This window comes from Engraulis encrasicolus, chromosome 22 (assembly GCF_034702125.1).
Source record: "Engraulis encrasicolus isolate BLACKSEA-1 chromosome 22, IST_EnEncr_1.0, whole genome shotgun sequence".
In the NCBI taxonomy this organism is placed as follows: Eukaryota; Metazoa; Chordata; class Actinopteri; order Clupeiformes; family Engraulidae; genus Engraulis; species Engraulis encrasicolus.
The window spans coordinates 667727-692726 of NC_085878.1; the positions used below are offsets into that span (position 1 = coordinate 667727).

Genomic DNA, 25000 nt, shown 5'->3' on the forward strand with positions numbered 1-25000 from the left:
TTTGCCTAATAGGAGGTAAGGATATTGTTGCGCTCTAGATGTTAAGAAAAGTAACTAGGTGCGTGGACCCAAAAGAAGTAAGGTATAGGGTTGGAAGAGGTTTGCACACTGAACAAGACACAAAAGTCAAGCACAAGGAGCTTTTTTTATTAGAGCAGGGTCAGGAGCATGGTTTGCATACTAAACATATTATAAAAGAAAAAAAGTCGTTGGGACCTGAACTTGATGAGGTTGGTCCAGAACATATTATATTATTGTTATATATTATATATTACATATTATATATTATATATTATATATTATTACATATTAAAAAATACTTGTAGACCTGAACTTGATGAGGTTGCCTAATAAACATATTATTTTTAAAAAAGTCGTTGGGACCTGAACTTGATGAGGTTGGTCCAGAACATATTATATTATTGTTATATATTATATATTACATATTATATATTATTATATATATAAAAAAAGACTTAGAGACCTGAACTTGATGAGGTTGGTCCAGATGAGTGGAGGACAGAAGAAGCAGAGCACGAGGCGGGAGATGGCCGTGTCCGTGGTCATTGCCCCCCACCAGATCTTCGTCAGCAGGGCCTGAGCCGTACACACACACACACACACACACGCAAACGCACACACGCACACGGACGCGCACGCACATGCACACGCACACACACACACACGCACATGCACACGCACACGCGCACACACACACACACACACACACACATGCACACACACACACACACAGCAACGCGCGCGCACACACACACACAAACACACACACACACACACACACACACACACACACACACACACACACACACACATATATATATACTACATCATTTACAAGCCATCTGTTCCCAAGATGTGTTCTGTGCTGCTTGCTTGCCACCATGCCACAAAACACACATTAAAATTCATCCACCACAAGACACATGCACACAGGCCGGCACACACAGGCATACACACATACCGCCCACATGCATGGGGGCGCGGACGGGCGTGCTATTACACACACACGCACACACACACACAGATACACACACACACACATGCACATGCACATACACATACACAAACACACCCATGCACGCACACTATAACAAATAGCTGTTAATACGGCAATTCTGCAACAGCATTCTACTGTTTTTCGAAAAAACAGACAACTACTGTGAAAATATTACTTTGAGTCACATATTGAGCATAAACAGTAAGTACTGCACAATAGCAGTATTCGCCGTTGTGGAAAAAACTAGAGATGCACCGGATCCTGATTTTTAGGATCCTGCCGGATACCAGATCCACTGCTTAAGATCCTGCCGGATCCGGAACCGGATACCGGATCCTACAAAAGGGTTGAAACATATAGTCTACTCGCACACGTGGGCCCTTTTTATTACGTTGGCGCAAACTATATTTTAGACTCATTGGCTTATTGCCACACTGCCTGCAATAGCCGCTTCCAAAGGGATTTCACTCCATGCAGTGATTGGGGTTGTGAAAGACTGAAAAGCCTAGGCTAGACATGCACCAGACCCTGATTTTTAGGTAACATGCTGGATACCGGATCCACTGCTTAAGATCCTGCCGGACCCGGATCCTGTGAAAAACTGTATTATCCTGACGGATCCGGAACCGGAACCGGATCCGGTGCATCTCTAGAAAATAACAAGTTGTTTTAGGCAGCACTATTGAAACCCATTCATCCCCCACTTATCCGTGATCACCATCAAACTTCAATACCACCTGAAGAACTGAAGTCGTTCTGACTGGTTAAAGATTATCTGATACTATCAAGCATGATGAAACAATTTCTAAGGAAACTACAATACTTACAGTTTTTCTCGATTGCCTCCACACAAGTTCTGGTACTTCACACACAATTCTCGGAACATCTCACCCATTTCCCAACTCCCCTAACCAATGTCACTGAACACTAAACACAATTCCTACTTAACACTCAAATTCCAGATTTAAAACACACTCTTTTCACACCATTACACACAATTCTCTGGATTACACTCAATTTTCATAAAGAAAAACACTGGGTTTCTCATGGAACACACTGTCATTCACAACACTACAATCAACTGCCATACTATGTTCACTTCCTCATCACATGGGCAAACTCTCTTCATACCGGTTTACAATCTGAAATCATCACCCCATAAGGACACACATTGCATGTCATATTGATGAAAAATGAGTGGATGCAAGGAGAAAACACATTTGTTTAGTTTTTGAACTCAAAAATATGTTATACAAGACATAACTTTCATGTGGTTACCCAATATTTTACAATACATTAGTGCAATTTTTAAATATTTAAAAAAAATATGTAAAATATATACACGTCTGTGTACTCCGAGTCTAAAACCAATATTTCAGTATTTTACTACAGAAAAATACCCTCTTTAGTAAGTAGAACACTGAAGAAAATAAGTTTCTACTGTGTTTCAAGTTGAGTATAGAGGGGTTTTTTTTCATAGCAATAGGCTATACAGTAATGTAATGTTTTTTTTGTACTGCCAAATAGGCAGTGGGGTTTATCTTTGTGTTGTTTTTGTGAAAAAGACATACAAATCTTTCTGTTTCTGTTTGTGTGTTGTGGGAATGAAGTTTTTCCAACTTATGTCACAGTATCCCTGCAATCCAGATCAAAAAAGCCCATGTTACTGAGAGAAATTAGTTTTACCCTGTGCCCAACTGTGTTTTAATGGGTCTGCAAATGTGTATTGTAGTGACTGTCTGTGTGTGTCATTTGACGACAAAATGAGGTTTTTAGAAGAGAGTACATTGTTTTGAGACAAGACGTGCATTTTTCAGAGGTAGTGAAGAGTTTGGCCCGTTGTGTGTGAGGTTTGGAGATTTGTGTGTAGAGTTTTGAGAATTCGAAGACCGATTCCGAAAATTGTGTGTAGGCAATCGAGAAAAACTGTAAAAAGGTGCTTGATGCAGCAAAGTGTGAGTAGCACATGCATTTTGATAGTGATGAAAGTGTGAATGGCTGAAACATTTTAAGAACTTTTAACACTCTTGCAACAAGCAGCCCCATCTAAACCAATCTGCTAATCAGTGCCTGGCCTCACCTGAGTAGGGCTGTTATGCCATTATTCAATTACGGGCGTCACCTGCCAAGGGCCTGATGACTCTGGTCACATGGTACTCTTGCACCTGTATATAAATCTGGACTATCAACACTTCAGTTGCTTGCCTGCCTGCTGGCTGGCCTGCATGGCACAGCATAGCACTTGTTTGCCTACAAGCTTGCCTACAAGCTTGCTTACATGCTTGCATACATGCTTGCACACTTTCCTCTTTGTGAAAGCTTGCTGTATGTGGCATCATTTGTGGCATTGTTGCATATAATGTGCCTGCTGCAAATTAGGCATTGCTTTGAGAGCTAGCTTGTAGTGCTGCTTGTTTGCTGTGCTATTTGGTGAAAAAATTTTTTTTAAAGACTGACCAATGCTATATTCATCATTGGCTCATCAAGAGATACAGTAAAAAGCCCACCTTGCACACTATCATTGTAACATAGCACTGCATACTCTGAAATTTTATTCATGCCCACACTTTCAAAGGACCACCGCAAACCATTTTCTCAATACAGCATAGCGCCATACTCAAGGCACTCCAGTCATGGTGAACGATGGGAGGGTGGGGTGGTAACATGGCCAGGGTACCACAGTTATGGAGAATGATGGGTGGGGTGGGAAGTTGCCATGGCCATATTCATGAATACAACTATGACCCAGTATTTGCCTGTCATCACACAGTACAATTCAACTTTTTAATTCTGTAGAGTACTGTTATTTAACAGTTCAATTGCTGCTGAAAAAATGTTATATACTGTGATACATTAAACAGCAATGAGCTGTATTTGATTTTTGGTGTGAAATAACAGTAGAATTACAGGTAAATATAATTGCTAGTAACTGCCGTTATTTTGCAGGGAAATTTTCTTAGAGTGTACACATACACAAACACACCCATGCACGCACACGTGCACGTGCACACACACACACACACAAACACACACACACACACACACACATACACACACACACACACACACACACACACACACACACACACAAACACACACACACACACACACACATACACACACACACACACCTGTCTGTTCCTCCAAAACAAGCATAAAGAGCCAGAAGCAGAACACACACAAACACAGCTCATATGGTTTGACTGAGGATCAAGCAGCGGAGGACGTGTGCAAAACTGTGCAATAACCATAAAAATAATTGGATTGAGTGACTGAGAATGATGGAGGGAGGAGGAGAAGGATGCTGTGTGTGTGTGTGTGTGTGTGTGTGTGTGTGTGTGTGTGTGTGTGTGTGTGTGTGTGTGTGTGTGTGTGTGTGTGTGTGTGTGTGTGTGTGTGTGTGTGTGTGTGTGTGTGTGTGTGTGTGTGTGTGTGTGTGTGTAGAGCTCAGTCTTAATTATTCATGTCTGACTGAGGGTACTAAAAAACTTGGCGATGCCCTCTCCACAAGACTCCTCTCATCTGTCTCTAGTGCTGGGCTGAGTGCTGCTGCCACTGTATGTGCTGCGAGCAGGGAAGCCGACAGAGGGGGACGAAAGGGGTCACTTGTCCCGGGCCCAGGTAGAGAGGGGGCCCCCAGAATTGCATCCTCGTTACATTGTATTGATTAGGTTTGGGGCCCTTTCAGATGTCTTTGTCCCAGGCCCGGCCAAAGCTGTCAGCGGCCCTGTGCTGCAATGTGGTGCGATGGTGTCAGCGACTGTGAAGATTCTGACTGAGTCATTCTGACATTTCACAGTGAATCATTTCCATCTTCAGTTGCACTCATATATTAAAAAAAAACAAGACAACCATAATTATTTTGAAAATATCACTAGTGTGGTTATTTTCCATAAAAGTGCATGTAATGGGCGCTGTGGATTTTCGAGGCTTTCGAGTGTTGCAGGTGCAGCTCAACACCACAAGGGGGCAGTCTAATCCCACACACTGCACACATTGTTTTTTGTGGTCACAGAATTGAACTGTGTGTGAGTCCTTTTTCTTCATATCCACAGCAAAAGACTGTCAATCAATCCTCCATATATGGTATAGTTATTATAATCCCTTTTCAAAGTGGCCAAAATATCTATTCGATTAAAGGGACACTGTGTGAGATTTTTAGTTGTTTATTTCCAGAATTCATGCTGCCCATTCACTAATGTTACCTTTTTCATGAGTACTTACCACCACCATCAAATTCTAAGTATTCACTATGACTGGAAAAATTGCACTTTTCATACATGAAAAGGGGGATCTTCTCCATGGTCCGCCATTTTGAATTTCCAAAAATAGCCAATTTTAGCTGCAAAAATGACTCTACTAGAACCATGGACCATACTAGAAAATATTTGTTTATTACTTAGTAAACTTTCATGTAAAGATCAAATTTGGCAATAGGCAGCCCAGTTTCAATGAGCAGCATAGTTGCAGCACCTTTTTTGACCTCTTTTGACCATTTCCTGCACAGTGTCCCTGCGCGCCGTACCTCCAGTGGCACGCTGTAATAGTCATTGAAATGTAACTACCATAGCACTACAATACTATGACACAACACAGGCCCTTTAGAAATGCACCACGACTTGGTCATTACCATACTGGTAACAACAAATGTATTAAGCCGCGTCTTAAGGGGTTAAGTCTGTGTTTACCTGTACACCATCGTGAGCGAAGAAGCACTTGGCGTCTGCCTCGGTGGCCAGCGTCAGCACGGTGGCCTTGCTCCAGCACTGCGTCTTCCTGACCAGCAGAGCATAGGCACGATCCTCGCTGTTGGAGTAGCACTCACTGAAGAGATCTAGAGGGGACACGTTGAAAGATGATGAAAATTAAGAGAAGATCGCAGCATGCAGCATTTGACTTTTTCATTAGCCTACACAGATGCGTTTCGGCGCTCTGCCTGCCTTCCTCAGTGTGGTCACGTCAGCACCCTAAAAAGAAGAAAAACCTGCTCCAACCTTTATGAGAAGTTGAAAGATGCCATGAACTTACTGCTACCCTAGGGCAGTCATGGGTGAGCAGTTATGGCGTCAGACTTGCATCCCAGAGGTTGCCGGTTCGACTCCCGACCCGCCAGGTTGGTGGGGGGAGTAATCAACCAGTGCTCTCCCCCATCCTCCTCCATGACTGAGGTACCCTGAGCATGGTACCGTCCCACCGCACTGCTCCCCATGGGGCGCCACTGAGGGCTGCCCCCTTGCACGGGTGAGGCATAAATGCAATTCCGTTGTGTGCAGTGTGCAGTGTTCACTTGTGTGCTGTGGAGTGCTGTGTCACAATGACAATGGGAGTTGAAGTTTCCCAATGGGCTTTCACTTTTCGCTTTCACAATGTCACTGGACAATAAACACAATTCCTTCTTTACACTCATATTTTTCAGTTTTAAAACACACTCTTTTCAAAAGACTACACACAATTATCTGGATTAGACACAATTTTCATGAAGAAAATCCCTGGTTGTCGCATGGAACACAATGTCATTCAAAATACTAAAATCAACTGCCATACTATGTTCACTTCCTCATCACATGGGCAAACTCCCCTCATATCTGTTTACAATCTGAAATCATCCCCCCATAAGGACACATATTGCGTGTGATGTGGATGAAAACATGAGTGGATGCAGTGAGAATACACATTTGTTTAGTTTCTGATCCCCAAAATATGTAATGCAAGAGATCACTTTCATGTGGTTAGACCAATATTTTGCAATTTTTTTCGATGTCAGAACAATATGTGAAATATATTCTTTGCCCCACATCTGTGTACTCTGAGTCTGAAAACAATATTTAATTGTTTTACATCAGAAGGATACCCTTTTCATAAGTGGAACACTGAATAAAATAAGTTTCTACTGTGTGTCAAGCTGAGTATAGAGTTTTACCATGTGACCATTTGTGTTCAATGGCGGCTCATATTAGTGTGGATTAAAATGACCGCTTGTCATTTGAGAACAAAATTGCCTTTTTAGAAGACGGTACATTGTATTGAGACGAGACATGCATTTTTCAGGGGTTGTGAAGAGTTTTGCCCGTTGTGTGTGAGTTTTGGGGATTTGTGTGTAGAGTTTTGAGAATTCGAGAACTGATTCCGAAAATTGTGTGTAAACAACCGAGAAAAACTGTAAAGAGGCCTAAGGTCCACAAGGGTTAGGTCCAGGATAAGTGATACATAGTCACAGTGAATGGGACACTCAGATGTGGCCCCTGGTGGCAACAGGGGTGAGGAAAAACTCCCTTTTCACTTGATTCATGATTCAACACTGCCCAGTCCAACACGCTATAGGTATGACAGTGAGTCGTGATGCTTTTATGCACTTTCTTGGAAGCACGAGATCTAGTCACAAGACCATCATCAAAGTCAAGTCAATTTCCAGTCCTTAACTCAATTTGACAAATTGTTACTGTTTTCTATTACCCAGTGCAAACTGCTCATATTTGGCCTCCTTCATGCTGCGTGCTGACTCTGCCTCTGACTCCAGATGAGCCATCTCCTTCATGATCTTACAGCCTGCCAGGGCCGCCGCCACCGCCTCGGGCCCCTGGAGAAGAGAAGAGAAGAGAAGAGAAGAGAAGAGAAGAGAAGAGAAGAGAAGAGAAGAGAAGAGAAGAGAAGAGAAGAGGGCAGAAGAGGAGAGAAGAGGGGAGAAGAGAAGAGAAGAGAAGAGAGGAGAAGAGAAGAGAAGAGAAGAGAAGAGAAGAGAAGAGAAGAGAAGAGAAGAGAAGAGAAGAGAAGAGAAGAGGAGAGAAGAGAAGAGAAGAGAAGAGAAGAGAAGAGAAGAGAAGAGAAGAGAAGAGAAGAGAAGAGAAGAGAAGAGAAGAGGAGAACACAGGAGAAGAGAAGAGAAGAGAAGAGAAGAGAAGAGAAGAGAAGAGAAGAGAAGAGAAGAGAAGAGAAGAGAAGAGAAAAGAGGAGAAGAGAAGAGAAGAGAAGAGAAGAGAAGAGAAGAGAAGAGAAGAGAAGAGAAGAGAAGGGGAGAGGAGAGAAGAGAATAGGAGAACACAGGAGAAGAGAAGAGAAGAGAAGAGAAGAGAAGAGAAGAGAAGAGAAGAGAAGAGAAGAGAAGAGAAGAGAAGAGAAGAGATTATTTTTTTTGTTACATTGTAGACAAAATGCTTTTGGGATACTTATTTGAATATTGCTTTTGACACAGAATTCAAGTAGTCAGATGGCATGAACATGGCAGAGAGGTTATGTGATGAGCTTCATGCTGCAAACTGAAAGGAAAAGTCAAATGATAAAAGTATATGGTATTACATAACAGCAGGGCTATGAACCGTTATTTTTTCCAAATGATTCATTCTGAACAGAAACGGAATTATAACGTTTCCGGTTATGAGTTCCACCAACAAATTGACGTTCCCGAACCGGTTAGAACAAAAAAATACTGTTCCCGGAACGGTTAATTTCGTTCCTGTCAGGAAGAAAATTCTCTGTGCGCTTTAAACGCGCTTCTCTGCAATGTCTAACAGTGATGCGATGGAAACTCACCCCTTTTGTATGATAGTGGTTTCTCTTATGTAAGATGTGGAGTGGAGACTTTGTAATCCCACTCGCCATTCAGTCAGCGAATGTCTGATGTCACACAGGACGTGAACCTCAGCCGTCATGGTAACGTGCACAGGAAAATCATTACTTTTTTTATTTTGTTTGAGGAACGGTATTAACCGGTAACCATTATTTTTAAATAAGTGTTCCCGTTCCAGAACATAAAAAAGGATAACGTTTCCGGTTTCGTTTCTGTTCCTTGTAAAATACAAAAAGTTCCCGGTTTTCGTTTTCGTTCCTTGAACCGGTTCAAAGCCCTGCATAACAGACACTCACTACGTTTACATGAGATATTTAATTCCGAATTAACTGACTTTAACTCTGAATAAAGGATAATATCATCCAACACCAAAGAGCACCTTCAAGATTTTTTTCTCAACAATTCCCTGAGCACTTCGGATTTTCTCTTCACTTGATGAAAGGATAATATCACTTTGAAAATGTCATGTAAACACTCCACAATTCGGAATTAAATGAAAGATCAAAGTAAATTCGACCAAACTATTTAATGCGGAATTATTAATTCAGAATTAAAAATGCCATGTAACCGTAGCCACATCGTCAATATTGACTCAACTCCTCCGTAGTACCACACAGCAGACTATTCTCTTTTACATTATGCGTAACACCAATTTGTCAGAGCCTTCATTTGAATATCCCTCTGTGAGCAGATAAGATGATGGCTTTTGAGGACGACCTTAAACGCACCTGACATGCAAAGCATGCCCCGCCAGGGCTCTAAATGAACACCGGCCAACCGGCCAAATGCTGCTGATACTTCAGTTTGGCTGGTAGAAAAGACCAACTTACTAGCTGCTTGGACCCATTAGTGAGTGTGTGTTTGGCTAGTAATCTAGAGCCCTGTTACTGTATATATAGCGATGGACAAGGCCTCGAGCACCTCGAGCGGAGTTAATAACACTTCTTACATTTACTGTATATTACTGTACAGGGCTCTAAATGAACACCGGCCAACCGGCCAACTGCTGGTGATACTTCAGTTTGGCTGGTAGAAAAGACCAACTTACTAGCTGCTTGGACCCATTAGTGAGTGTGTGTTTGGCTGGTAAAAATAGACCAGTATTCATTTTGGCCGTTGAAGGAAATTAGTTGATTTAGAGCCCTCTGTGCACCGCTCACCTTGCCTGATTAACTCCAGACCTAATCACAAGTGATGGGTGAGCGGTCAGGGCGTCAGACTTGCATCCCAGAGGTTGCCGGTTCGACTCCCGACCCGCCAGGTTGGTGGGGGGAGTAATCAACCAGTGCTCTCCCCCATCCTCCTCCATGACTGAGGTACCCTGAGCATGGTACCGTCCCACCGCACTGCTCCCCATGGGGCGCCACTGAGGGCTGCCCCCTTGCACGGGTGAGGCATAAATGCAATTTTGTTGTGTGCAGTGTTCACTTGTGTGCTGTGGAGTGCTGTGTCACAATGACAATGGGAGTTTCCCAATGGCCTTTCACTTTAAGTGTCTTTCAGATCGAAACGATTGTGTAGAACTAAAGGCAGTATGGGAGTTCCCAGGCTACTGTACCGCTCACCATGGCCCAGAAGTAATTGGCCATCTGCTGGCGGTTCTGCAGGATGGCCCAGAGAAACAGATCTCTCCAGGGGTTCTCGCAGCGCTGCTCCATATCCGGAAGGTTCTTGTGACTCTGGAAGAGGCGGCTCTTGCTCCCCTTCTCCTGTAATAGGGTTTGTAGAACATCAGTAAGCAAGGCCCACTGCAATTATATTTTATCCCTAAAAGCAGCACGATGATGCACCTCTGTGGTACTATTTGAGGCGCTATGTATTGCTCCCAAAATTTAGCATAACGCTATTATGCATCTACATAACATTTGGAAAATGTTGTGTCTTTTAGGTCTGTCCTAAAAACAGTTACACTATACAAACTGCTTTTTCTGACAATACTCTTGTACTTTAACAGATAGTGCTACACAGAGCCGTTGATAGATTTGGCTAGGCCCTGGCCAGTCATCTGAAAAGCCCCCCACCCTATATAGGTAGTACATATAAGCCAATTCTGGGCCCCCCCTTTCCTTGGGCTCAGGACAACTGACCCTTTTTGCCCCCCCTGTCAGTTGCCCTGATGTTAGGTAAAAAAAAATGGACAAATCCAAATAAACTGACAAAACTCCACCCGCTTACCGCTTGCATCTGCTTCTGATAGAAGCCCTTGCAGGAGTCGTGCAGGAAGTCCTTCAGGACCTTGGAGACCTCGTGCAGGGTGAAGCGGGCGCGCTTGTCCCCCGGCGTGGGGCCCGCGTGCGGGGGGCCGGCCACGCGGGCCGAGGCCAGCAGCAGCTGCTTCTCCTGGAGCTTCTTGAGCAGCAGGAAGTGGACGAGGCTCTTCTCCGAGACGGAGCAGTACAGCTCCTGCAGCCGCCCGTACGTCAGGAACTCCCCCAGGTTCACCCCGTTGTCCACAAACAGGCGCACGAAGTCCGGCTTGTCGTTCACCAGCGCGTCCATCATCACCTCCTCGAGATCACAGGCCTGTATGAGAGAGAGAGGGAGAGAGAGAGAGAGAGAGAGCGAGAGAGGGAGAGAGAGAGAGATAGAGAGGGAGAGAGAGAGAGAGAGAGAGAAAGGATGTTTGGCTGCTTTGTTAATAGTGCATTAACTCTTGGTGGGTATTTGTGTTTAAACTCATGTTTATTACAACTCTACAGAGTCAGATCATGCAAAATATAATTGCACAGATATTGTCTTCAACCAGTGAGGTAAGATATGACATTACCCTCCATTCCACATCTCCGTTAAAGATTTCACTTTTGGCGATGTCTACTCGGTTCCACGCCACGGCTAACTTCAACTCATCCAGGAAGTCCTGGGCTTCCTGACTTTGGCTTTTGCAGGCTAGAGAGATACATACACACACAGTAAAAACATAATAGACTCACGTCATTGACTGCACGAGGATTACTTACAGCATTACTTACTGTAGGGATTTCTACAGGTTAACAGCTAACACACTGTACTTCCATGAATTGGTTAGTAACAGTATTCACTTGTACGGTTCATTTCTTTGCTCTTCCTGGGGGTTCCTAGCAATATTAGCAAACAAACTGTTAACGGAAAATCGAGCAATATTAACCCATTGATGCCTGATGTTGCGCTGCCTGGAGCTGCATTACGCAACAGCCAGGCTAATATGATTTGAGACAACTTTATTCAAAATCTCAAAATCTCTTTATTCAAAATTTGAGATGAACACATTCTAATAAAAGATGAGCGTCTTAGCGTTTAAATGCAACTTATTAAATGCACATATTTTTATACGCTTCAGAAGCTGAGCTATTTAGGTTTTTATAGGGTGAGGTCAGCTTTTCTTCAGGCATTCAGCACCCTTTTTGCAGGTGCCTTAGGCGTCAATGGGTTAAGGGGGAAATTTTGAAAGAATGGGGTGTGGGGGTGGAGTTTTATTATTTCCAAAAGGAGATCCTGGCAGAAAAAGATTGTGAACCACTGACTATATGCTACAACTCACTGTATGCTATAATTGTGCCTGTTCACAGTATGAATATGCATAGAGCAGGGGTTTTTCAACTTGGGGCCAACTCGAAATTGTCAAAAATGTTCGGGGCCCACCTCTGATCCAATTAAGAATAAAACTCAAATTAATCAACAACAACACACACCAAAATATGATTATTATTTTTGGAAAATGATTTCAAGGCCCACTTGGAATACCTTCAGGGCCCACCAGTGGGCCCCGGCCCATAGGTTGGGAATCACTGGCATAGAGATATGGCCTTACCCTTCACCAAGGCCTTGAGGATGACCGTGTCTAACTCCGAGGTCTCCTGCTCCGGGTCATGCACGGTTAACAGGTGGCCATGGTCCAGGATCTTCTGAATCTGGGACAGGATGTTGATGGCATATATATTTTTGGTAACACTTTATTTTAGGGATGCATCTATAAGCACTAATACATACAATGTTAATGGCTGCATAAGTAACGTGTAAGGCATGTACTAAGCAAACGCTAAGGCCTACTAGGTCCTTACTAAGGTTAAATTGGTAATAAATCCCTTATTGTGCATGAACAAGACATTTGTGAATACATGCCTAACAAATGTTTGATTTTGCTTTGTACATGCCTTATAAGTTACTTATACAGGCACATTGTATGTATTAGTGCTAATAGATGTATCCCTAAAATAAAGTGTTACCATATTTTTTTAGGTGCAAAGAAATCCCGCACACTGTCCATTCCACCAACAAACCTTAATACAACGTCTCGGTCATCCGACCTTCTTCAGGTAAAGTTAACGGTGTTAAAGGTAACTTGACCTGAAGAAGGTCGGATGACCGAAACATTGTATTAAAGTTTGTTGGTGGAATGGACAGTGTGCAGGATTTCTTTGCACTTGACTGACAACCCCCCTGGGATAACATCCTACGCACCTGCCCAACTACAGAGGTGTGCAAAAGCGTCTTTGTTGAACTATATATATATATATATATTTAAACATGTCCACGGAAACATTGACGTTCTATGGGTTTTAACACATTTTTATGTTATCTTATTGAGGCAAATTGTGAAGTAAAATGGATATTATTACTGATCTTTATATAGGCCTAGATGAGCTTTTATGAATGTGAAGTTGTAACCATTCTGCAACAGGTTCAGACAATTACAATCAGGACAGGGGATGAGGAGTCTGAATGAGGAAGGATCAATTTGACAACATCTTCTTTCTCAAGCTTTTATTTACCAATTTGATGTAGATGTTGATGACGGTGCAGCAGGTTGGCACACAAAGTCAAACCATTACTAAGGAAGTGAACAAGCAATCTGAGGAGTCATCAATATGTCCATATATCTTGTGTGATTTACCAGTTTGACGAGGAAGTTGATTGTGTTGCAACAGGTTAGCACCATTACTAAGGAAGTGAACAAGCAATCTGAAGAATCATCAATACGTCGATATATCTTTTATATATATATATATATATATATATATATTTGGGGGGGGGGCATCTTTGACCTCCATTTCGATAGTGCAGTTAAGAGTGGGGAGAGAGACGGCGAACGGTCAGCAAAGGACCCGAGCCGGAATCGAACCCGGGTCAGCCGCGCAGCAGACGGGTGCCCCACCGCTAGCGCCATGGCAGGGCCAATACATTGATATATCTGGTGCGATTTACCAGTTTGACGTAGGAGTTGATGTCGGTGCTGTGGTGTCCGCTGGGGAAGGTCTCCTGGAGGGCCTCCTGCACCACGTCGGCATCCCAGCATCCTCTATTGATCAGGGTCACCAGGATATCCGCCACGCCCCCTGACCCCGCCAGGATCAGCCAGGGCGTGGAGTTCAGAATGCCCTTGATCATTCGCTGTGGACAGACAACAACAAAACATGAGGAGAGTGATTTTAGATTTTTAGTTTTAAAAAAAGACTTATTCAAATAAGAGAAGATATTTGCAAATGGATCAGTGACGTTTCAGCAGTAGCAGTAGCACACATCAGGGCGGCGCAAAGACAAACAGTGGCACTATTGTATGGATATTTTTGATTGGTTTGTTTACAGTGGGCTATCTAAGAACCATATTTTTGATTGGTTTGTTTACAGTGGGCTATCTAAGAACCATATTCATTGCAGCACTAGCCACCTGATGTCTGAGCCCAAAAAAAAGTCTTTGACCCAAAAACTGTATGTCCGTGAAATTAGACCGGATTAAAAACACTGCCAACCTGAAGAATCCTTGGTTCTCCGTGAACCAGCAAACACAGCACCGGAATCTCAAAGCTGCCAGTGCCTGAACAGAAGATCAGTGTTATTAGTCTAACATTTATGCACTGGACAAAGATATACTTTTAACCTTGCTGTCCATGTGTATAGTGCATATTGTACATTTGCATATTCACTAAAGACAATCTGTTCTGTTCTATTCCGTTCTATTCTATTCTATTCTATTCTATTCTATTCTATTCTATTGCATTGTATTGCATTCTATTCTGGTCTTTTCTATTCTATTCTATTCTACATATATTCTATTCTATTCTATTCTATTCTACATATATTCTATTCTATTCTACATATATTCTATTCTATTCTATTCTATGTCATTCTATTCTATTCTATTCTATTCTATTCTATTCTATTCTATCCTATTCTATACTATTCTATTCCATTCCATCCTATCCTATCCTGGCGTGCTCTATTTGCCTACCCCCATATCCTGTGCGCTGCAGGGAGATGTGTTTGAGGAGCTTGACCCTCATCTCGCTGGTGCTGCCTGGCCTCTGGGGGTCCTCCTCCACCAGGACGAAGTGCGAGTGGTTGCAATCTAGAGAATAGGAGGCCCCGTGGGGCAGGTCCTCGCTGGGGTAGGGGGCCGGCTGATCCGGCTGGGGAAGGAGGTCAAAACCCAAAAAGCATTAGCTTCTGTATTACATCTCTACTATATTTGTATATTCTCTCTCTCTTTCTCTCTCTCTCTCTTTCTCTCTCTCTCTCTCTCTCTCTCTCTCTCTCTCTCTCTCTCTCATAAACTCTACTAAACAGTTATGAGTTAGTGTATTAAGAGATATTATTAATAGTACAATGCAGTCAAATATCCTACCTCTCTCTCTCTCTCTCTCTCTCTCTCTCTCTCTCTCTCTCTCTCTCTCTCTCTCTCTCTCTCTCTCTCTCTCTCTCTCTCTCTCTCTCTCTCCCTCTGTTTTTACATTCATTCTTTATGTTATATCCAAAGTCACAACTCAGATCTTTATTGTTCCATTGAGATTCACATATAGTCCAGCGGATGGGACACACAAAAGGGCCTTATCGTGCACTTTTGAGTAAAAGCATGAAAATCGGTACACATATCCTTCTTGATATGCTGATTAATGTTAGCGTTGGAGGCGTCGCGAAAAATGCATCGTTTTCAAGATGGCCGCCAAATTCAATATGGCCGACCCATATTAATGAATCTACCTGATATTTGGTAGTAAAAGCATGAAAATCGGTACACATATCCTTCTTGATATGCTGATTAATATTAGCATTAGAGATGTAGCGAAAAATGCATTGTTTTCAAGATGGCCGCCAAATCCAGTATGGCCGACCCATATTACAGTATTTGCCTACTGCTTGAACACTATAGGCTGATGCTTAGACAAAAATAGCATATTGTTAAGTTGTTGGGAACATAACTTAAACACAGTGTGCCGTACTTTAAACAAAAGTTCTGCTTAACACTGTTGCAGCAATTCAGCAACACACATTTTGCTTTATGCTACACACTTGCTCATGGTCACTGCACACTTTTTCCTTCACAAGACACTCCATTAAAAAATGAACACTCATCATATCATTGGGAAAACACATCCGCTAGAAAAACAAAACACACTGGATGTATGACAAGATTTAGGCACCGACAATAAAACACATGCTTTCAAAATTAACCACTATTCTGCCAGTTACAAAGTTGCATTCTTTATATTACATTGCACTTATTTTATTTTGCATTTATTTGTTTTACTTTGATGGCTACTTTGCTAAATTCACACCTTCCTACACTCAAACAAAACAACAAATAGCACAACGGTACAAGAGTAGAATATGGAGTGACATTGACTGACTCATGTTCTGTAAAACCTACCCTGATGGCAGGAGTAGCCTTTTAGGTGTACAGTATCTTCTTCATCACATGTTAGGTATGAACATGATAGTTTGTAGAAATACACATAATAGTAGATGTCAGTTGCATATTGTGTCTGGAAATGTATTGTACTTCGTTACTTTACTGTAAGCAAACCTCATACCTCATACCCAAACAACAAAAGTATATAGACTATGTTTTTCATTACAGCATGTTGACGTCAACCACACATTTATATCATATTTAGATGTTTGAAAATGTGTGAATATACGTAATAGGCTACACAAAAAAAATGTTCATACAGTAAGCTCACATACACACTGTTGTGTTGAGAGTGATGTACTGTTTAAGATATTTTGCTTCAGTTCAATGTCCTGTACTGTAAGGTGCAGTTGTGTAATGTACAGTAGCCTATTGAATTGGGTCTTGTGAAGATGTAAATTCTGTGAGTCTGAATAGACTGGTACAAAAAGAAAGACTGCTGTGTTTTGTATAAAGTAGACAACTGTTTTCACGTTGATCTAATTTGTTTTCTCATTTGGTGCTAATGTGTGTCTTTTGATATGAAAGTGAGGTTTTGACAAAAGATTGTTGAGTTTTTCTGGCAAAGTTAAGGTTTTGATAGCAGAGTTTCATGTTGGCATATATGTGCAGGGTTTATCTCCAAGTGTTGAGAGTTTTTGGCTTGTGTGTAGAGTTTTGAGTCTATGAGCCAAATTTTGCAAATTGTGTGCAAGCAGTAGGCAAAAACTGTAATGAATCTACCTGACACTTGGTATTAAAAGCATGAAAATTGGTACATATTTCATTCTTGATATGCTGATTAATATTAGCATTGGAGGCGTTGCAAAAAATTTAGCATTTTTAAGATGGCCGCCAAATCCAATATGGCCTACCCATATTACAGTTTTTTTCGATTGCCTCACACACAATTCTCGGAACATCTCACCCATTTCCCAACTCCCCTAACCAATGAACAATAACACTCACATTTCAGTTTTAAAACACACTCTTTTCAAACCACTACACACAATTTTCTGGATTACACACAATTTTCATGAAGAAAAACCCTGGTTGTCGCATTGAACACACTGCCATTCAAAATACTAAAATCAACTGCCACCCTATGTTCACTTCCTCATCAGATGGGCAAACTCTCTTCATACCGGTTTACAATCTGAAATCATCACCCCATAAGGACACACATTGCATGTGATATTGATGAACACATGAGTGGATGCAGTGAGGAAACACATTTGCTTAGTTTTTGAACTCCAAAAGATGTTATACAAGAGATCACTTTCATGTGGTTACCCAATATTTTACAATAAATTAGTACATTTTTAAAAAATGTCAGAAAAATATGTAAAATATATTTTTTGCCACACATTTGTGTACTCCGAGTCTAAAAACAATATTTCAGTATTTTACAACAGAAAAATACCCTCTTTAGTGAGTAGAACAGTGAAGAAAATAAGTTTCTACTGTGTGTCAAGTTGAGTATAGAGTTTTACCTTGTGCATATTAGTGTTCAATGAGTGTATTGAAGAGTGTATTGAAATGACTGCTTGTGTGTGTCATTTGAGAACAAAATTAGGTTTTTAGAAGAGAGTACATTGTTTTGAGACAAGACGTGCATTTTTCAGAGGAAGTGAAGAGTTCTGCCCGTTGCGTGTGAGGTTTGGAGATTTGTGTGTAGAGTTCTGAGAATTCGAGAACTGATTCAGAAAATTGTGTGTAAGCAATCGAGAAAAACTGTAATGAATCTTCTTGACACTTGGTATTAAAAGCATGAAAATTGGTACACATATCATTCTTGATATGCTGATAAATATTACCATTGGAGGCATTGCTAAAAATGCTGTATTTTCAAGATGGCCGCCACATCCATTATGGCCAACCCATATTAATGAAGCTACCTGACAGTTTGTAGTAAAGGCATGGAAATTTGTGCACAGTTACTTTTTTTTATATTTTGATTGATAAAAGAACTCGATACTTTGCAAAAAAAAAGTTTACATTTCAAGATGGCTGCCAAATCAAATATGGCAAACGCATTTTAATAAATCCTTCAGGCACTTTTAGTTAAACCATGGAAACTGGTGCACATTTACTTCTTGATGTGCTCATTAATATTAGAAATTGAGGCATTGTGGGAAAAAACACATTTTCAAAATGGCCAACTAAGATAGTGTTTATAAGAAAATACATATTTTTCTACAAAAATATTTTGGCATTGCATATAATTAACACTCACAAAATACCATTGAAAATGATTAAACATTATTGGCATGTTATCAAATGAAGTGATGCATATGTTATGGTTTTGCCCAAACTGTGTCTGCCACCACCACAATAGATTATTTTCTGCAATGTGATAACTTTAGAATAGGTGCAGGAGTTTGCACCCCCTCTTGTGTTCTACCCCTCTATAATAGGTTTATGAATTGAAGTGTTAAAGCCTTACACTTTGAAGATTGTTGACTTGGTTTGCATTATAGGTTTTGTACAGATGGACAGATATGTATGAAATGTTCTCTGCTAATACTCTTCAATCGGTACACTGATTGCATTCTTGAGGCATCAAATAGGTAATACGGCAATAGCGTTATGTACAAATCCAAGACTTTTGAGGGGCTTGTGGGATGTACAGCACCTCTAGCGCTTAGTGATAACTGCATAGGCCTTGTACAAATTCCAAAAGGGCCAGGATTTCAAGATTGCTAGACAGAAAGTTAACTTGATTTGTTAATTCATGGACATTTTTTGTGATTGCTTACTTCAAAGAAACTAATTGTTGATGACTACTTCTAGCTGACAAACTGACAAACTTCAAACAAACTGCAATCCTGCACCCAATGCAAGTTGTATGGTAAGCTTATATCTTGCCTGGTTAACACAAGTTGATCTCACAAGTGATATAATCTGGTGGTTATGCAATTTCTCATAGTAAAGTTGTGATTTACGATTGCCCATGGCAGTTTATAGGTCGTTAAAAATGTGGTATTTGGCATATGTGTAGCCCATATCCAATCATGTCAGTTGTATCTATTCAAACAAACTGCAGCCATCGCCTTTACACCCCTACTCTTTCTCCTGATTGCACCCCAAGATCTGGTACCCTCACTGAGGGATGGAATCCATGCTACATTTCAGATCAGAACAATTGTGTAAAGTAGTAGGATTTCACAGGTTATGGTATATACTATGGCCAACATCAATCAAACTGCCAATAATGCCTAATTAAAAGATTGACATAAACTTTGAATAAATGGTGAATGGCACAGTTGGAACATGATGGCCATCAAAAAGTCAACTCAGGGTATGTAAAATATAACTTGAGTGAAAAGTTTACATGTACAGTATTAGGATTCATTTCTAGACCAGGATAATGATGTGAAGATTTGGTGTGTGTGTGTGTGTGTCTGTCTGTCTGTCTGTCTGTGTCTATGTCTGTGTCTGTGTCTGTGTCTGTGTCTCGCGTGACAACCGGTGCCGTACGGCAGTCTGCACACTGTGCACAGCTGGTGTGTGAATGTGTATGTATGCATGTATGTCTTTTTTCAAAGCGCTTTGAGTAAACTTCATAGTTGTGATACTGTGCTACATAAATACATATTGCAATGTATTGTATTGTAATATGGGTCAGTCATATTTGATTTTTGTTCATGGCCCCTAATATGAATAAGCATCTAATGTAAAGAAGTAACTATGTGTACAAATTGTCATGCTTTTACCACAAATTACCAGGTAGTTAATATGGGCTGGCCATATTTGATTTGGCGGCCATCTTGAAAACAATGTTTTTTTTTTCCCGCGACGCCTCCAATGCTAATATTAATCAGCATATCAAGGACATGTGTACCGATTTTCATGCTTTTACCACCAAGTGTCAGGTAGATTCATTAATATGGGTTGGTCATATTGGATTTGGCGGCCATCTTGAAAACGATTACTTTTTTGTGACTCCTCCAATGCTAATGTTAATCAGCATATCAAGGACATGTGTACCGATTTTCATGCTTTTACCACCAAGTGTCAGGTAGATTCATTAATATGGGTTGGTCATATTGGATTTGGCGGCCATCTTGAAAACGATGAATTTTGCGCAATGCCTCCAACGCTAAACTTAATCAGCATATCAAGAAGGATATGTGTACCGATTTTCATGCCTTTACTACCAAGTGTTAGGTAGATAGGTAGATTCATAAATATGAATTGGCCATATTGGATTTGGCGGCCATCTTGAAAATTAATACATTTTCATGACGCCTCCAATGCTAATGTTAATCAGCATATCAAGAAGGTTATGTGTACCGATTTTCATGCTTTTACTACAAAGTGTCAGGTAGATTCATTAATATGGGTCGGCCATATTGGATTTGGCGGCCATCTTGAAAATTATGCATTTTTCGCGACGCCTCCAACGCTAACATTAATCAGCATATCAAGAAGGATATGTGTACCGATTTTCATCCTTTTACTCAAAAGTGCACGATCAAATCACCCATCCACCGTACTAATATTGTTTCGCATCTGTTTCTTTCACTTTGTGAGCACCTAGTCGCTACTGGGAAATGACTTTGATAGGGGGCACTAGGTGGCACCAGTCTGACTAGCATACACCACCATTACGCCATGCTAGTTACTACTAGTCTTAGTCACTATTTCATCAATCAATTTCCATTTTGAAGCAAAGCGGGGAACACGACTATCGGTTTCCATAGAAGACAATGGGTTAGTGAGTTCATTTACAGTATATGTGTGCCACAAGATGCTACCTGCCCTGCCTTCAAATGCATTGAATCAGATAAGAGGTGTCTGACCATAGAGGTAGAAAATACCACTAGAGGTGACCCCGCAGCCCCTTTTTACGGCAATCTGTAGCGGCCATTATCTGTAGGTAGATCAGAGAAATGGAAATTAACGGAGAAAGAGGCTCACCTCTGTCAAAAATGGCTTAATCATGTGAAAATGTCCATCAACACACTATACAAGGACAATAGTTGAAGTGTGTTGCTAACTATGTTCATAAAATATATAATTTGATTTTTAAATGTATTTTATCGACTCATATGATTTAAGTAGATATTTAGCCTGACATTTCAAATCTGGTCTTTGATTAATGTGTTACTTCATATTCACACAGTTTTAGTCAATTTTTTGACAGGGGTGGGCGTGTTCTCCATTGACTTGCATTGACTAAAGGTGTCTACACTACCTATGGAAGTTGGGAAGCTCCATGTGCCATTTCCCAGTGCTGTCGCGAATTGCCGTGTCAACTCTAGTGTTATTGTATACCTCTATGTGTCTGACGTCATGTCACATGAAAAAGGTCCATTGATTCAAATGTGTAGGCTTGGCTTGGAAAGTGGTAGGGACATTACAATGGCAAATTGTCCCTATATGCTATTTTTCCATTACACTGTATTTGTGAAAAGGTGGTAGAGACAAGTTGCAGTATCTTAATCGCAAAAGTGGCATGGACATGTCCCCACCATCCACACCTAAAATTAAGCCCACTCACCCTGGCGGGGCGTAAATAATAATCAAAATGTATCGATGCATCGATGTGCCCTATCGGCTGGCGATTTAATCAAATCGCATCGTATCATGGGGCATTCTCAAGTATCGCTGACCCCTGTGCAATGCCTTAGCTGCATAACATAATAGTAGTGGAAAAGCAATTGGGAAAAAACGATCGAATCATATCGTATCGTGGGGAATTCTTAAGTATCGAAAATAATCGAATCCCTACTTTAAGAAATCAATACCGTATTGTAGGCCTATGGTCATGGAGTCTGTGATTTACACCCCCTTAGGGCGTAGGCAGAAATAATAAAACAGGTGGGCCCAGAAAAAATCGGACGGGCCCAACCCGAAAGCGTGTTGGTAGATATTATAATATCGCGCTCAAAAATGATACTTTGAGATTGAAATCATAGAAATCACAGAAGACGAACTAGACTTTTGAAAACATGATTCATTATCGCTCAGTGCTATCCCATTAATTATAGTTCAATGAGGCAACAGTTGACTGTCAAGTGTGAATGGGGCGGGCTTGGATGTCAAGTGGGCGGGCCCGGGCCCACCCAGGCCCAACCCCTGGCTACACCTATGCCTTACTCACCCTGGCGGTGAGCAGCATGTCCCTGTTGTGGATCATGGTCCAGGGTGCGATGCCAATGGCCACCACGCGCACCTTGGAGGAGGTGCTGGCCAGAGAGTGGTCCCTCACCGCCTGGCCCAGGTGCTTGGTGATGCCGAAACGCAGCCCACTGGTTAGGATCCAGGCACCTGTGGTTCATATGAATTATTTCCAAATATTTCCAAATTAAATAGTTTGGTCTAATTTACTTTGATCTCTCATTTAACTCTGAATTGTGAAGTGTTCACATGATGTTTTCAAAGCGGAATTAACCTCTATTCAGAATGGTAACATTACATTAAATTACATTAAATTACATTACACTTAGCTGACGCTTTTATTCAAAGCAACTTACAGATATCAGAGGGCATTGGCTATAGTCCCTGGAGCGATGTGGGGTTAGGCACCTTGCTCAAGGGCACTTCAACCATGGATGGAGGTGTAAGGAGAGGTCAGGTGGGATTCGAACCAACAATCCCCCAGACTGAAAGACAAACTCCCTAACCACTAAGCCACGGTTGCCGAACATGTCATACTATATCATAGCATGCATGATGCATTGTGTTATATTTTAAAACAGCCTATATAATACAAATTATACTATGTGTCAGATTAAGCCTAGATAGGCTACTACATGGTTTTCATATCTGTCTTGTCATTTGCATGCTGGTGCTGCATATTATGAAGCGTTGTTCTTTACTTTTTAAAGGTACACTGTGCAGGAAATGGTCAAAAAAGGTACTGCAACTACGCTGCTCTTTGAAACTGGGCTGCGTATTGCCAAATTTGATCTACATGAAAGTTTACTGAGTAATAAACTAATATTTTCTAGTATGGCCCAAGTACAGTCATTTTTGCATTTCTGGAAATTCTAAATTGCGGACCATGGAGAAGATCCCCCTTTTCATGTATGAAAAGTGCAATTTTTCCAATCATAATGAATACTTAGAATTTGATGGTGGTGGTAAGTATTCATGAAAAAGGCAACATTACTGAATGGGCAGCATGAATTCTAGAAATAAATAACTAAAAATCTCACACAGTGTACTTTTAAATGAAGGATCAAGTCAAGACCGTATCGGACCAAATCAGATGATTGAAATTTCATAGAAACTTCCACGTTGACTCACAACGTGGAAACATGTGACACAATGAACACACAGTACAGGGGTGGGGAACCTATGCAGCTTCACATGAAATATTACATATTTTGTAAAGGAATCTTAAAAATTAAATTTGCAGTACAATTAAGTTATACACGTATTCAAGGGACCTAGAGAAGGTGGGGTCTGTTTTAAAGGTGGCTGTCCTCAATAGAGGCCTAAGTGCAGGGGGAAATCCTGGTTTGTGTTCATCTTATGGCCCTTGGAGGACTTTTACGGCCCTTGGAGCAATTTGAAGTGGCCCTTAGACTGGAAAAGATTCCCCACCCCTGATCTACTCCATATGGCTTATATCAGAGGTATTCAATTATGTTTCAACGAGGGCCATTTTTTCAAATTCCTCCCAGTAAAGGGGCCGAATTATTCGTATGTTATTGTTGTCGGCTGTCAATGAAAAAAATATGGGAGACCTCATTGAAGTGGAGGGTTTGCATTTCTTAGATGTAATTTCCTGCATTTTAACGTCCTGTGTCCCGTTTCAACATGATAACGGAGCCCATACTTTTATCTCTAAGTTCCAAAAAACAATTCTGTATTTGAAAGGGCTTGTTGGGGGCCAGAACCTTGCTGTCCAAGGGCCGCATCTGGCTCCAGGGCCGCCATTTGAATAGCCCTGCCTTATATGATCATCATTAAAAGGTAGGCCTGTGTATACTATGGGCACCATACCTGTACTTTGGGCAGCCTTGACCAAGCCTTTCCTCACAGTGTCTCTTAGCCAAGGCTTCATCTGTGCCACCTCGTCTCCACCCACTAGCGCCACCACCAGGTGAGGAGGGGAAAGGCCCCACTGCTCTGTCAGCATCTCGTAGATCTGGGCCGGATCCGTGGAGCTGCGCACCCTCACAAACTACACAGCAGCAGGTGTCACAGAGGCAGAAACAAAATATACAGAAATACAATATACACAGCAGCAGGTGTCACAGAGGCAGAAACAAAATATACAGAAATACAATATACAATTAAATGCAAATGTTTTTACTGAGATTTTTTTTATCAATAAATTATATACAACAAGAAAACCATGTTATTCATCTTACCAAAAAAGGCAGTGAAGGTAAATATAGTGAAAGGATATGTGGCCAGAGTTGAAATTGGGCCAACCGGTCAAGCCAGCTGTAGCTGTGCTCACCTAGCTACATTATTTACAGTTATCATGCAGCGTGAGATATTGATCACTGTGATTAAATAAAGTCTCTTTCCCCTTACATAAGCCAATTTAACCACAACATGCAGCCTGGCACACGTGTTAGATTCAAGCCCACATTCAATCACATGAAGGTGGACAACTCTAATTTCATTACATGTTACACTTTTTTTAGAATGTCTATGCATGACAAAATAAAATGTAGGCCTATTTATTAGCCCTGAAGAAGGTTTCACGTGACAGAAATGCATCGGCTTGATGTCCATGTCTAAAATAAAGGACTTTTAACGGACTTCAGAGTGCCTTGGACCCCCTCTCTTCACCTGAAATATATTTATT

General features: G+C 41.3%; 1 protein-coding gene across 1 annotated transcript in view; it reads right to left on the reverse strand.

Moving 5' to 3' along the window:
- The window catches only part of trpm5 (transient receptor potential cation channel, subfamily M, member 5), a 40007-nt gene that overhangs the window by 14757 nt on the left and 250 nt on the right, over positions 1-25000 (reverse strand). The window contains exons 2-13 of the mRNA XM_063189155.1: positions 24184-24364; positions 22334-22500; positions 14788-14965; positions 14309-14373; positions 13764-13949; positions 12370-12469; positions 11350-11468; positions 10758-11105; positions 10148-10291; positions 7472-7595; positions 5707-5852; positions 485-597 (exon numbers count right to left, since the gene is read on the reverse strand). Of these exons, the coding sequence (XP_063045225.1) occupies positions 485-597; positions 5707-5852; positions 7472-7595; positions 10148-10291; positions 10758-11105; positions 11350-11468; positions 12370-12469; positions 13764-13949; positions 14309-14373; positions 14788-14965; positions 22334-22500; positions 24184-24364 (1871 nt within the window). The remainder of the gene's footprint in view (positions 1-484; positions 598-5706; positions 5853-7471; positions 7596-10147; positions 10292-10757; positions 11106-11349; positions 11469-12369; positions 12470-13763; positions 13950-14308; positions 14374-14787; positions 14966-22333; positions 22501-24183; positions 24365-25000) is intronic.